This window comes from Phascolarctos cinereus, unplaced genomic scaffold (genome assembly GCF_003287225.1).
Source record: "Phascolarctos cinereus isolate Bilbo 61053 unplaced genomic scaffold, phaCin_HiC Scaffold_5;HRSCAF=322, whole genome shotgun sequence".
NCBI classification, from domain to species: Eukaryota; Metazoa; Chordata; class Mammalia; order Diprotodontia; family Phascolarctidae; genus Phascolarctos; species Phascolarctos cinereus.
In genome coordinates, this window is record NW_027555958.1 from 42640489 (window position 1) to 42655149 (window position 14661).

General features: G+C 41.7%; 1 protein-coding gene across 1 annotated transcript; it reads left to right on the forward strand.

Moving 5' to 3' along the window:
* The first annotated feature begins 1364 nt into the window (after positions 1-1364).
* On the forward strand, positions 1365-9487 carry S100A11 (S100 calcium binding protein A11). The gene is made up of 3 exons (XM_021005545.2): positions 1365-1574; positions 6492-6650; positions 9175-9487. The coding sequence occupies exons 1-3, from the start codon at positions 1572-1574 to the stop codon at positions 9331-9333; spliced, it is 321 nt and encodes a 106-aa protein (XP_020861204.1). The 5' UTR covers positions 1365-1571; the 3' UTR covers positions 9334-9487.
* Positions 9488-14661: the final 5174 nt, after the last annotated feature.

Consider the following 14661-nt stretch of genomic DNA (forward strand, 5'->3'; position numbering starts at 1 on the left):
GCAACAATAATAAGTAACAATTCCATAGCACTTACTATGTGCCAGGCACTGTGCTAAGGGCATTACAGATGTTATGTCATTTGATTCTTACAACCATATGTTAGGTAGGCACCATCATTATCCCCATTTTACAGATGAGGAAACTGAGGCTGAGAGAAGTTAAGTGACTTGTCCAGGGTCACACAGCTAGGAAGTGTCTGAGACAGGATTGAGAACCAACTCTTACATTGGATAGAGCACTGGACCAAGGGTTAAGAAGTCCTGTGCTCAAATCCAGCCTCAGACACTTACCCTCTCTCAGCCTGTTTCCTCTATAGTTATCCTTTCCACATTGTGACTTTCCCTATCTTAGTTTCGATATATCATGGGTTGGCGTAAGAAATTAAATGGGAATTTGCAGGGAGTTTTGCAGAGGCCAAAGACAACATGGAAAAGCCAGCAGACAGCACAGAAAAGGTTAAGAACCCAGAAATACATAAAATGTATGTATAGTATTGTATAATATCAATATATTTTATCTTTTAATACCATAATCATTCAGACTTCTTCTCTGGTACAAAGAGAGGACCAAAAAATTTTACCGGGATTTTCCAGATCACCAGTGTGCCGGGCTCCTAACCCACCACCCACCCACCCACCCATGTGGAAAGGATAACTGCACTATAAAATAAGGATAATAATAACAACCTCCTAAGGTTGTTGTTACACCCAAATTCGATAATGTTTGTAAGCACTTAATACAGTGCCTGATACATAGGAAGCAATGTACAAACACTTATTCACAACTGTGATGCGGCTTCACATATGACTATGTACAACATTAATACATGGGCATTTGAAGAAGGGGTAGAGAATCTAGCAACCGGGAGAATTAGGAGAGGCTTCCACCGTTTAATTGCTCTGACTCAGTTTCCTCGTTCATAAAATGGGATAATAATACCTGCAATACTTACTTTACAGGGTTGTTGTGGGCAAAGTACTTTGTGAGTCCTAAAATGTTATATAGCCATGTTGAGTTACTGTTATTATAATAGTTATTACTATCATATCCAAATAGGAAAGAGAGACTTTTGGGGTTGACTTCAGAGGAACAACTCCCAAAGACTAGGCCCGTTTTAGACACGACTTCACTTTAAAGGAAAAAAAGAAAAGAAAACAAAATAATAAAAGTCCCAGGCGTCTTTTTCTTAAGGGGAGAGAGATCCCTCCAAAAGAAAGTAAGCCAAACAATATAATAAAAGCCTTTCTCAATGGGTGTGGGGGTGTGGGTGTGGGTGTGGGTGTGGGTGTGGGTGTGGGTGTGTGTGTGTGTGTGTGTGTGTGTGTGTGTTAGGTGCAGCTATGTGCTTAGCGGAGTACAGACATGTTCAGATCTGCAGGAAATCGTCTGGACCAACCAGAGGGAAGGGACTGTCTGACTAACTCCTGAGCAATGTAACCCAAGCGAAAGGGGCGTTGGTCGTCCAGAGATAAGTTCCGAGCCCCACAAATCCGTTGCTTGCTGCATTTGCTTGCCCTCCGACGCTGCTCTCTAGAGAGGCTCCACTTCAAATTCTCCTCTTCCCTCAACAATGGTAAGGTACATTTTTTTTCTTCTTTGTCTTCCTCTTAGCTCAAAAGCAACAGTGTAGTTTCCCACAGGTTTCTGGAATGTCACCTTTCATTTATCTGCTCTCGTAGCAGGAAAGGGCAAAAAGAAAGCTACTCACTCAGCTTGAGGGGTGGGGAGGTTGGGCAAAGGAGACCTGCATTCCTATCCATCACAAGAGCCTGGCTGTGGGATTTCAGCCTTCTCATTAGAAATGAGAACGAGGAGGAAGGGAAAGCTTTCTCTACTCTCTGAGCTGTACTGGGCACTTTGTACAAGATCAAAAAAAGTTTCCCTGGCAAGGGATCAGAGGTGCAGTTGGCTACCTCCTCATCCCTCTTAGGTCCCGGGCATTCATTAATGTTAAGTTTGGAATGAAAATAATTACTGTGATTTCCTTTCTATATCTGAGGGGCCTCAAGGCAGGTCTACATATACCAAAGAAGCTGGGAGGTAGCAAAGCCCACAGAAATAAAGAGGATTTGGGGGGCTGGGGCTAGAGAAGCCCAGAGACTGGACTGCATACCCCCCCAAAAAAGAGAAAACTCAGGACTTGATCTTCTGAATCCTGAGGGAGAAATGGAGTTTCAGTTAAGGCCTGGAAAGCTGCCAAAGGAGAAAAACACTGAAACCAAATACTGTTGCTAAGCCTAACCACAGTGGGAGGAGGCCCAATTTCAGACTCTCATTTATCCCTCTTTTAACCCCTTTCCCCCTTTCATTCTTTCTCGCTTGAGTCCAGGCCAAAGGTTCTCATCCTTTTTTTTTTTTTGGTCTTCCTGTATTTGGGCTTTCCATAAGCCATTCTCCCTATTCAATATGAAAGAAAATTCCAGAGTTTACCATGCATAAGGATATAAGAAATAAAACATTAATTAATTTCAGTGTGATAAATTATTTACCAAGTATTTGCTGTGCCCCCTTGACAAGCCTCTCATGTCCTCTGGGGTTACACACATCCCATATTGGGAAACCTTGATTTAGACATATTCCTTCCCTAACCCAAACTTCTCCTCCCACCTCTTTTGGTTGCACCCTTATCTAGATTTATGTTCTCCTTTCTTATTTTCACTTTCAAAATTGATTTCCTTTCTGATATCTGAGGGTAGTTTGGTTTTCTTGGAGTGATTTTTTTCAGCAGGCAACCTTCTTGTATGTTACACCCTCCCCCTTTTAATAGAATTTCTCTTCCTTCTTGATATCATTCTAAGCTCATTTTCAGAGCTTAGACCTGGAAATTGGCAATGTAGATAGCCACACAGAGTGAAGCAGGAAGATAGATGCTGCTAGGAACACTCTTTGGGGGGAACACTTTTTAACATGACTTTACTTTTTTTTACCTTTTTAACAAAATATATTGATATCTTTTATCACCTTCATTTCCCAGTATTTCCCTCCCTTAAAATTACTTTTCACAAACACATCTTTGGTGCCAGAAAATGGTGCCACTCCCCATAGTTCATGGATATTATCTAGTGCTAAGTTGTCACATGTGTGAGAGGCTCAAAGCCTGTGGTGAATCACACTCTAATCCTTTAAACCTTGCTTAGAGAGAACAAATGGTCCATCTTTCCTCCATATCCCTGTCACAAGCACACAAATGATTCTATCTGCATTAAGATCATAGGTTTCAAGTTGGGAAGGACTCTTGAGGTCCCCAAGTCTAACCCCCCACCCAGAGAGGTAAGACGAGGTACATAAAGGATGGGACTTGCCCATGGCCACGCAGATAGAAGAGCCAGGATTTAAACCCAGTTCCCCTGGCTCCAAATTCAGTGCTCTTGCTGGCACACCAGGCTTATTTAATTTTGAAGCAATCTCTCCTTTCTCCCCTTTCCTCCTTTCTTGTTTCTCAATCTTTTCCTCTGGAAATTTTAAGGGGGAAAAAAGAGCACAAAGGTTATAATTGTCTCCACCTGACCAGTTAGACCTTTCAGGGAAAAATCCTTTAAATTACGACATTCCCTTACAAAGCTCATGGGGATGGGGGTGGGGAGGGAGGGTGTGTTGGGGGGAAGCAGGAAGTAAAGTGGGAAAAATACTTTGGAATCTGGTGGGACAGCTGAGAAAAGAGGTAGAAGCAGCTGTGGGAACCAAAAAGGAGTCCTGAGGCCTCACAGCTTAAAGCCAGCCTAACAATCAGTGACTCACTGAGCCCTGCCCAGAGCCCCACCCTAAGCCACGTGTGTCCTTCATTCTGTTAGTCTGGATGAAAAGACAATGGCTCTGGTAGAGTCAGGATATGAAAAGAGAGCTCTGGATCCTGGTCTGCTTCTTTGTTTGGGAATTATTTTATTTTCTGTTAATTTTTTCTTTGTTTTGTTTTTGTCCATCTTATTCTTAGTGAAAGTATCTTTAGAAAGAATTCTGACTTTGTCTTGTGGCAACTAGACGGGGAAGGGAATTTATCCAACATCTGTGCCAAGAGATTTAAGGGAGATATGAGCTGTGGTCCCCACCCAACTCAGGATTTCCGGAAGAGCTAATGGGCCTTGGGTCATACAGAGGTGAAAATGAAGGAGAGAGAGAGAGAGAGAGAGAGAGAGAGAGAGAGAGAGAGAGAGAGAGAGAGAGAGAGAGAGAGAGAGAGGAAGAGAGAGAGAGAGAGAAACAGAGGCAGAGACAGAGAGAGAGAGAGAGAGAGAGAGAAACAGAGGCAGAGACAGAGAGAGAGAGAGAGAGAGAGAGAAACAGAGGCAGAGACAGAGAGAGAGAGAGAGAAACAGAGGCAGAGACAGAGAGAGAGAGAGAGAGAGAGAGAGAAACAGAGGCAGAGACACAGAGAGAGAGAGAGAGAGAGAGAGAGAGAGAGAGAGAGAGAGAAACAGAGGCAGAGACAGAGAGAGAGCTCACATCTGGACTCCAGATCCACGGGATAATGGAAAGGGTGAACAATTTAGAGTTCCCAGACCTACCTTCCAATACTTCCAATACTGCTATTTATTCTTATGGACCTGAGCAAGTCACTAAGCCTTGGGTTCTCAGCCTTTAAAATAAAGGGATTGGAACAGGTAACATCTAAGTTTCTTCCAGCTCATGAGTCTGGAGTTCCATGCCATCCATGACTCCTCATTTTAGGCCCAGAGAAGAGAAAGGACTTGCCCAAGATGACACAGGGAATAAGTAGCAGAGCCAGGATTCATACCTGTATTCTGGATCCAAATCAGAGGTTCTTCTTACTAGAAAGCAGACCCAGGACAACTGATGCCGCTGACCCACTTCCTTCCCACAGTGTTCTCTCCAGAGGAGACATGGGAGCCTCTTCTCTCTTCAATTGACCCAACAAGGCCCATACTCCATGCCTACTGTGGACAAGGCACCACCCTGTTACACACTGTTCCTACCTCAAAGACATTACATTCTGTTAGGGCTGAGGAGGAAGGAAAGGGTGTTGTGACGTGTACACAGATAAATAAATACAAAGTAATTTGGGGGCAAGAAAGGGAGAGAGCAGAAACCCCTGTGAGGAGATCAAGAAAAGCTTCCCTGACCCTGAAACCAAGTGAATATATGAAAGTATTCTGGTTCTAGGCTCTGGGCAGCCTCTAGGCCACGAAAGTAACCATCACAATTATCATCATTATAAATAATGAATTGTTAGTGGACACTAAGGCCTAAACTTTGAGGTTTTCTCTGGTTGAGTCCCATTAATCGTTGAGTTGCTTTTCAGTCATATCTGACTCTTTGTGACCCCATTTGAGGTTCTCTTGGCAATTTGTCATTTCCTTCTCCAGATTGTTTTACAGATGAGGAAACTGAGGCAAACAGGGTGAAGTGACTTGCCCAGGATCACACAGCTAGTCAGTGTCTGAGGCTGGATCTGAACTCAGGAAGATGAGTCTTTCTGACTCCAGGCCTGGTACTCTATGCACTATGGCTCCACCTATTTGCCCCTTAAGTCCTTTAAAAAGGCTGCAGAGGCCAGGAAAGCCCAACCACTCCTTTGAATTTCTTCTCCCTGCCCTCCTCCCATAGCAGAAATCTCTGAAGAATTCTGTAGTGAAAAAAGTGTCCCTCCTACACTTGGTGGTAAGAGCGCTAGTGGTTATTGAATCTGTAAGTAATCCATGATTCTTTCAGATTTGTGAGCCCTTATAATTATGGGATCATTTACAAAGTGGGAAACTGAGGCACAGAAGATTTACACACAGTTACACAGCTAATAAGGGGCAGAACTTGGGCCTTAACTAGAAGGTCCTCTGAATCCAAATCAAATACTCTTTTTTACTTAGATATAGCCCCAAACTCTTCAAATAATAAAAGTTACAGCTCATACCTTCCACCTCTCTTACTGCCCCTGGTAAGTTATGTGTGAGAGTAAAGGGTTAAGGCACTGGGGAGTGGGAGAGTAGGATCAACTCACCACCTCTCCTTAAGCTTTCTACTTTGGATAGCTCCAATCATTAGGGAATTTTTCCTTGTGTGCACAAATTAGCCTCTTTGGAATTTATACTGGTTTGTAATTTGTTTTGTTCTCTAGAACCAAGCAGAGCAAGCCTAAATCTTCTTCCATGGAACAATCTTCCAGGTTCTTGGCTAAAACATTTATTAGCTATGTGACTCTGGACAAGTCACAATCTCTTTGACCCTCTTCGTCTATAAAATGGGGATAATAATACTTTTGATACCTACCTCATGGTACCTACTTCAAAGCACTATTTAAATGTGAAATATATGTAGGGGTCAGGGAAATGGGACAGAGGACATACATAATGTGATTTGATTTGACCTAGATCCAAAGGTTCCTGCAGAAAGCCCGATCCACGGGAAAGCTAGTGTACCCTTTTATACCAAAATATGCTCCTCACTCCAATTGAAAAGATGAGATTGTCCCCTATATGTTCCTGATCCCAGGCTTGAGTCTTGCTGATTGTAATCTATATCTGTTATTTCCCTTCCAAAGGCCAAAAAAATCACCCCCACTGAAACAGAGAGATGCATTGAGTCCATGATAGCTGTTTTCCAGAAGTATGCTGGTCGGGAGATAACCAACTCCCGAAACACCCTCTCCAAGACTGAGTTCCTGGCTTTCATGAATACAGAGCTGGCTTCCTTCACACAGGTAATGGAGAAGAGCCTGTAACCTTCCACCTACAGTTTTGATCACTGAATGAATACAACAGACTGGTAATGACAGCCTTCCTCCAGTAGCCAAGCTACTCACTGGGTTTGGAAAGACAATGGACACCTTGACTGACAAGGATCAGGGTCCAAAAAGATCCCACTAAGCCTAAATGCTAGCCCAAAGCTAGTAGGAGGAAATTTAATGGTGGGAAATAAAAAGTCCCTACACTTGGGTTCAAAAAAACCAACTGAACAAGTATGAGATGGGAGGAGAGAGATGTAGCTAGAAAGAAGCTTATGTGAAAAAGCCTGGAGAGGTTTAGTGGACTGACCACACAGGGGTGGGGTGGGGTGGTGGCCGAAATGGCTAATGAGTTCTCAGGCTTCATGAATAGAAAAGTTCAGAACCAGAACAAAGAATGGTGACAGTGTTACAGTATTTTTTCTTAGACCGCACCCATCATATAGAATTCATTTCTGTGTTCCACTTTTCAGAAGAGACATTTTCATTCCAAAGCTAATGAAGAACAGGGAGCCCAAGATGACCGGGGGGGGGGGGGGGGGGGGTGTCAAAACCATCTCATTGAACGAATAGTTTAAAGAAGCTGGGGGGGTTTAGCCTGGAAAAAGGAAAAGTACAAACAGACATCATCATTCTCAAATATATCGAGGGCTGCCACATGTCAGGTTCTGCCTAGTCTCCTTGGCTCTTGAGGGTCGAATCAAAACCAATAGAATGAAATTCATAGGGAGGCAAGAAGATAGGTTTTAGCCCATCATAAGGAAAACTTTTGTAGCAATGAGAACTATGTAGCCATGGAATGGGCTACATCAAAGGGTAACAAGCTAGTTCCCTATTAGGGAAAGTCTTCAGGCAGAAGCTAGATGACCATTTGTTGGGGGATATTGTAGGTGGGTTCAGAGATGGCCATGGAGTCAAGAAGAACTAAGTCCAGGTCCCATCTCTAAAACACACTGGCTGTGTAATTCCAGCAAAGGAGGTGGCAGCTAGCATTGATATGGGGAATTTCCTTGCCCGGGAGTTTCCTGTAGCAATGAAATCATTACTTTCATAGGATGTGGGTAGATGAGCTCCAAGATCCCTTCCGACTCTGAAAGCCTATGATTCTACCATATTTTGTGGAGGAATGATAGAATCACAGAATTTTACCACTGGGAGAGACTCCAATGGCCATCCAGTCCAACCTTACCCAAAAGGAATACCCACTTTAACATACCTAACAAGTGGGTATCCAGACTCTGCTTAGCGATTTCCAATGAAGGGTGACCCACTCCATCCTCTCAAAGCATTAAATTCCACTTTTGGATGGCTCTAATTGTTAGGAAGTCTCCATCAAGCCAAAATTCACCTCTTTGTTACTTCAACCCATTACTGCTGGGAGACCCAACTGTACAAGCCCAACCCCTCTTCCATATCACTGCCCTTCAAATACTTAAACCCAGATATCATACCAAAGCCCACTCCCAATCTTCTCTCCTTCAAGGTAAATATCTCTTGTTCCTTCAACTACTCTTCACATGACATGGACTCGAGGCCTTTTGCCATCCTGTGTACCATCCTCCAGATGCTTTCCCATTTGTTGTTGTTCAGTCGTGCCTGACTTTGTGTCCTCATTTGGAGTTTTCTTAGCAAAGATACTGGAGGGGTTTGTCATTTCCTTCTCCAGCTCATTTGACAGATGAGGAAACTGAGGCAAACAGGGTGAAGTGACTTTCCCAGGGTCACACAGCTAGTAAGTGTTCGAAGCTGGATTTGAATTCAGTAAGATGAGTCTTTCTGACTCCAGGTCTGGCATTCTATGCACTATGGCGCCACCTAGCTGCCCTCTCCAACTTAACGGTGTCCTTTAAATGCAGTGCCTACAACTGAATACCATGCTGCAGGTGTGAAGGCAGAGTACAACAGAACTACTACCTCCTTATTTCCTAACCTTAATGTTTCTCTTGTGGTAGCCCAAGATCATGTTAGCTTTTTTATTTTGACTACAGCATCACACTACTGACTCATATTGAGTTTTCAGTCTACTAAAACTCCCAGAACTTTAGTAGAACTGCTCTCTCACCATGCCTCCCCCACCCTGTTACTTAAGAAATTGATCCTTTGAACACAAGGAAAACTTTACATTTATCCCTATTGAATTTTACATATGGGATATAGGAAGGTTAGAATTAGGATACTATTCACATAGAAGGCACAGGAAAATAAAGGAAATCTATTCCAGTGTGGCAATAGCTACACTTCATTCACTTTTCCCAGGCTCTGTTCTGTATTTGTCATCCCTAATCGTCTGTTTCTCTGAGTAAGGATCCAGCCTACTTCCGTCAAATATCCCTCTCTTCATTTCTTCTTGAAGTATGACTTATTTTAAAGATTCAAATCTGTGGAATGCCTAGCATGTATATATTGACAAGAAACGTGGTCTTCAATCTAGTTAGGAAGAGATTAGCATGAAATGTTAAATGTGGCAAAAAGTCTGAACTTTGTCTTATCATTTCTGCAGAACCAGGATCCTGGTGTTCTGGACCGAATGATGAAGAAATTGGACCTCAATTCTGATGGGCAGTTAGACTTTCAAGAATTCCTGAATCTAATTGGGGGCTTGGCACAGGCCTGCCATGCCTCCTTCACAGCAGCTAGCCAGCCTGTCAAGAAAATGTGAATGGGCCTTCCAGCCAATTTTCCAGATATACCCTCCCTCCAAACCAGCCAATGTGTACCCATTCCTCATAGTCACACACTGAACCCTAAGAAGCCAAGGCTACAATACAAGCCATTCACTTTCTAACAATAAAATGTGATTTTTTAAAAAATAAGCACACAGTTGAGAAATTGTCTATATGACTGCAGGGACAAGAGGTGAAAGAAAATCTGGGTAAATCATAACTGCTAGAAGCGTAACTCATGAGTCAGTTAGGGATTGGACTCCATAGGGTGGACTGGGTCTATCTGGGAGCTTCTCTCAATAATTTCTGTGGTTCATTTTGCCCTAACCAGATTCCCCCCTAGGAACTTCATTATCCAGTTACTCTCTCTCTAAGGCTCTTGGCACCTTTACAAGCTCTTAAGCCAACCGACATCAGATGTAATACAGGTTTTATTACTCCAATAAACGATAAAAGGGTGTTTCATAACTGAACCCCTCAGCCATAAGGACAATTCTGCCCTTTCCAAAGGAAATCCTTTCTGTTGGATCCCCAACTTCCCTCTGGACCTACACACGATTCACAGTATTAGCAAAAGGTTGTCCTTGACGCACTGCTGCTCCTTCTTCCCCTTTGGAACCACACAAATAGCCTCTGGGCCTTTCTCTAGGTCCAAGTGAGGCTCTCTTCTGTCTCCTCTTCCACCTTCTCTCACTGAGATTCTAAATCCCTTTCCTCTCTCTATCTCTGTCTCTCTCTGTGTGTCTCTGTCTCTCCATCTCTGTCGCTCTGTCTCCCTTCCCCCATCTCTCCTCTCTCTCTCTGGCACCAACTGTTTTTTTCCATGATGCCAAATGGAGACAGCTCTCTTCAGCACATCTCTCTCCAGATCTCCATGCAGCCTAGCATCTCTGTGTCTCTGTCCCTCTCTGAGGCTCTTTTTCAAACATCAAGCCCAATAGCCAGGTCAAGTGTTAACTTTATCATTCCTAAAGTATCAGATGTGTACCTGATTCAGTGAGAAAACAAAGTCCATATCTATAGGTCAGGCAGGACCCAGGACAAAGAAGATTCATCTCTTGATCAAGAAACAGTAGAGAGGGGAGGACCTTACCTGATTCTTCTTTGCATATGCAGCAAGTCTTCATAGAGAAAACCTATCCAATTAGCAGCACAGTGCTGACCTTCTCATCTTTTCCATTGCATCTAAGAACTACAAGGGAAGAGTTGGGCCACCCCTAAGGAAAGTCTCATTTCCTTTAGGAGGTTTTATATGTAACTAGTCTTTAAAACAAGGCAGCTAGGTTGCACAATGCATAGAGCGCCCAGCCTGAAGTCAAGAAGACTCAAGTTCAAATCTGACCTCAGATCCTTACTAGCTGTGTAACCCTGGATGAGTCACTTAACCCTGTTTGCCTCCATTTCCTCATCTGTCAAATGAGCTAGAGAAGGAAATGGCAAACCATTCCAGTATCTTTGCCAACAAAACTCCAAATGGGGTCACAAAGAGTCAGAGATGTCTGAAAAAACAACTGAACAACAGACATTCTCTACAGAGGTGTTTCCTTACGGATTGCATACACTTGTAAAAGATGCTTCCTACTTACATATTACCCTTGAGTACAAAGTCAACTTTCAATTATCCAAACTAATGAAGAGAAGGGAACAAAGGCATTAGTTTACCTTCCTAATTATGTTTCATCTGAGTTAATGTTAAAATTGACCCTGAGGCCACATTGACTAGGCAAGCAGGAAGACATAGCCCGGGAGCAGTATGGGGAAAGCTGACCTGGGATTAAAAGTAATATTGTGGCTAATACCCATGTGAATAATTAATCATTTTAGTGATATATTTACATTAGCATATAGGTCTCACACCCAATCCCAAATTACATCATTATCTCCATAATTTTCCCAAAATGGGTTGAAGCAGAAAGCAAACATTAGGCTTATAAAGAGGCCAAGCTGTGGCTTAACATCAGAAAAAAAAAATCCCTACCAATTAGAACTGTCCAAAAATAGAATGGGCTTCATTGGGAAGAGCTGGGTTCCCTGACCTTGGAGGTCTTCAAGCAAAGGCTAGATGACCACTTGTGGGGTGTGTCCAGGAAAGCCCCTTCACACTCTCAACTTCCATGATTCAATAAAGGGCAGAAAACAAGCCCAAGGAAAAGATCACATTTCGGGGTGGGGCTCTGAGAATGTGTACCATTGTGAGTTTTCAATTTCTTTGTCACAAATCAATGCGCTGGAGTATGAAGGCCCAGAAGTTTTCTAGGAATGGTAGCTGTCTCTTAGTCACACATACACACCAAATATTCTCTTTTATGTTTTAACAACTTAGAAAAAGATACTATTTAGTGAATCATCTCCTGAGTTGCTTAGAAATTGGCCATGTGTGAAAACAAGGCGCCATTACTCCAAAGTACATGAAAGCAGTAAAATGATGGTGCTTAGGCACCTCAAAGGTAGTTCAACATTTTTCCAGTCCACCTGGAAAATGTTAGGTCTCATTTTAAGGCATCATCCCCAGGGTACCATCTATTTTGAAAATCAGTCAGGCATTTTGGAGAGCAATCTGGAATCATGACCAAAGAGTTATTAAACTACCTATGCCCTTTGACCTAGCAATACCCTACTGGTTCTATTTCCAAAGAGGATTAGGGAAAAAAGGAAAAGAATTCATATGTTCTGAAATATTGATAGCAGCTCTCTTTGTGGTGGCAAAGAACAGGAAATCGTGGGAATGCCCGTCAATTGGGGAATGGCTGAGCAATTGTGGTAGATGATCATGGTGAAATACTACCGTCCTATGAGAAATGATTAGCTCATTGATTTTAGAAAAACATGGATAGACTGGCACGAAATAATGAAGAACAAAACGAGCAGAACCAAAAGAATGTTGAAGACAGTAGCAGCAATATTGTCTTGAGAACAGCTTTGAGCAAGTAAGTCATTTTGACCACTGTAAGTGCCCCAATTAACTACAAAGGATATATGAAGGAAGACGCACTCTGCTTCAGAGAAAGAAGCAATAAATAGAAGTATGTATAGAGTGGTTTTACATATATGTGTAAATATATAATACGTGTATGTATAATATATAATATGTGTAAATAGATTTTATATATATATATATATAGATATATATATATATTATTATATATATATATATATATATATATATATATACATATTTGTGTCTCATGGTAGCCATCTTTAAGGAGGGAGAAGGGGGAGGGGAGAGAAAAAAAGAAATTTACATGATAACTTTATAGATTTAAAAGGAATAGCAAGTTTTATATAATAGATTTGCAATTTCATGCACAATCATCTTTTTAAAAATTCTGTTATGTTAGGGAAATGCTTGTTTTATTTCATAAATTTAAAATAAATATAAATAAATAAATAAATGGAATAACTCAAGGGGCCGACTCCAAGGCTGGAGCTTTATCCACTGCGCCATCTAGCTGCTCCTAAGGCATAGTATTCAGAACTACGATTACAGCCATGTGCCCTCATCAGACTCCATCCGGAATGTCCAGTTTAAGAGATCATCTTTTAGAAAAGACATTGATAGCTAAGGGTCATCCAAAGGACTTGAACCAAAAAGGAGAAAGGACTCTCAAGCTGGGACTATATGAAGATCAGTTGACAGAAATAGAGATCTGTATCCAGGAGGCGAGAAGGTTAGGGGTAAGGAGTGTGAGAGGCAGGAAAGCTGGATGAAAGAAGAAGAAAGACTGTGACATGGAAGAGCAAATGGCCTTGTTCTGCCTAGCCCCAGAGGCCACAACTAAAAGCAATGGATAAGTGGAAACTGAAAAGTAGTCTTTCAATTTGAGAATGATGTAAGGAAAAACTTCCTAAGAATTGAAACGATCCAGAGACTACTTGCTGATTTGTTGTAGAGGGGATGATTGGTTTTTCACGTGTAGGTTCGGCTGCATGGCTTCCGAGGGCCCTTAAAGCTCTGAGAGCCTATGATTTTGTGGGTTGTTGCAGGACACTGGGAAATGTTCTCTTGTTAATGATTTGATAACACTTGAAAGGGATGAATTCTTAATTTTCTTTCCCATTTGACAACTCTCAATGCCTTCAAAGGCTATATTAATCCAATAACAAGGCACCTTCCTGTAGCCTTAGGGATTTAGTAAAACTAGAGAAATGGTGCGTATACTTTTTATTGAAACTTTATTGCATTCATATACTTAATTTCAACTTTATTTGTGCTTTATTGGGGAGGGTGATTGCATCTGTCAGAATTTAGATTTAAGACAAAATTGTAAGGTCAATATACTACATAAAATTTTTGCATTATTTTAATCTTCTGTGGTAGAATGAAGTTGTGATTTACTAAAAATAAAAGCTTATTTTAGTATTCAGATTGAAAAAAAAAAACAAGGTCTCAATTCATCTGGCTTTTATGGAACCTAAGATCCTCTCAGAGCCAACTTTCTAATCCAGAAGGCTGAAGAGGCCAAGCAGGAGCCTACAATAGTGAGTGATTACTACACTCAGGAATAATGGATGCCTGAGCCTGGGAGACAGTGACAGTTCGGATATTCAAGGGCAGATCAATCCTTGGGCATTCCATTGCCAGCGTAACTGAGGACAACCAAACTCTCGCCATGTCTTTAGTCTATTCTAGTACCACATAACAACTTTCAAATGAAGATTAGGTTTTGTGGTCTAGTTCAGGCAATCCACCAGTGATCAAGTGCCCTATTGAATAGCAGCTAGAAGGATAATACAGAAATTTCAGCTGAGTTCTGAGTGTTCCCACTAACTCCAGGGTACCTAGACAATCAATCAATGAATTAATCAATCAACAAACATTTATTAAACACTTTCTAGGTACCAAGTCCTGTACTTAGGGGTTGGGGACATAAAGATAGTCCTTGCCCTCAAGAAGCTTACATTCTAGTTAAAGGTGGGAAGTAGGGGAGAAAGACATGTACATTTATAGACATGTATATAAATATATACATATATAAAGGTATGCATATAAATATATACAAACTATAATCGATAAAATAATAACAGCTAGCATTTATATAGCACTTTAATGTAGCAAAGCCCTTTACATATTTCCACAGCTACCTTGGGAAGTCACCCAGCTAGTAAATGCCTGGAACTGGATTTGAACTCCAGTCTTCCTAACCCCAGGACTGTGATACCTAACTGCTCCTATAAGATGATTCAGGATAAGAGAAAAGGCACTATTTCTTCTCCTCTTCCTCTTCCTCCCCCTTATTTCCTCCTTCTCTTCCTCCTTTTCTTTTACCTCTTCCTCCTCCTCCTTATAATAATAATAATAATAACAATAATAACAACTAGCATTT

Bases quoted from the DNA above. Each gene is read 5' to 3' on its own strand.
- S100A11 (XM_021005545.2), top strand. The intron at 6,651-9,174 runs GTAATGGAGAAG...TCATTTCTGCAG, and splicing joins AGCTGGCTTCCTTCACACAG to AACCAGGATCCTGGTGTTCT.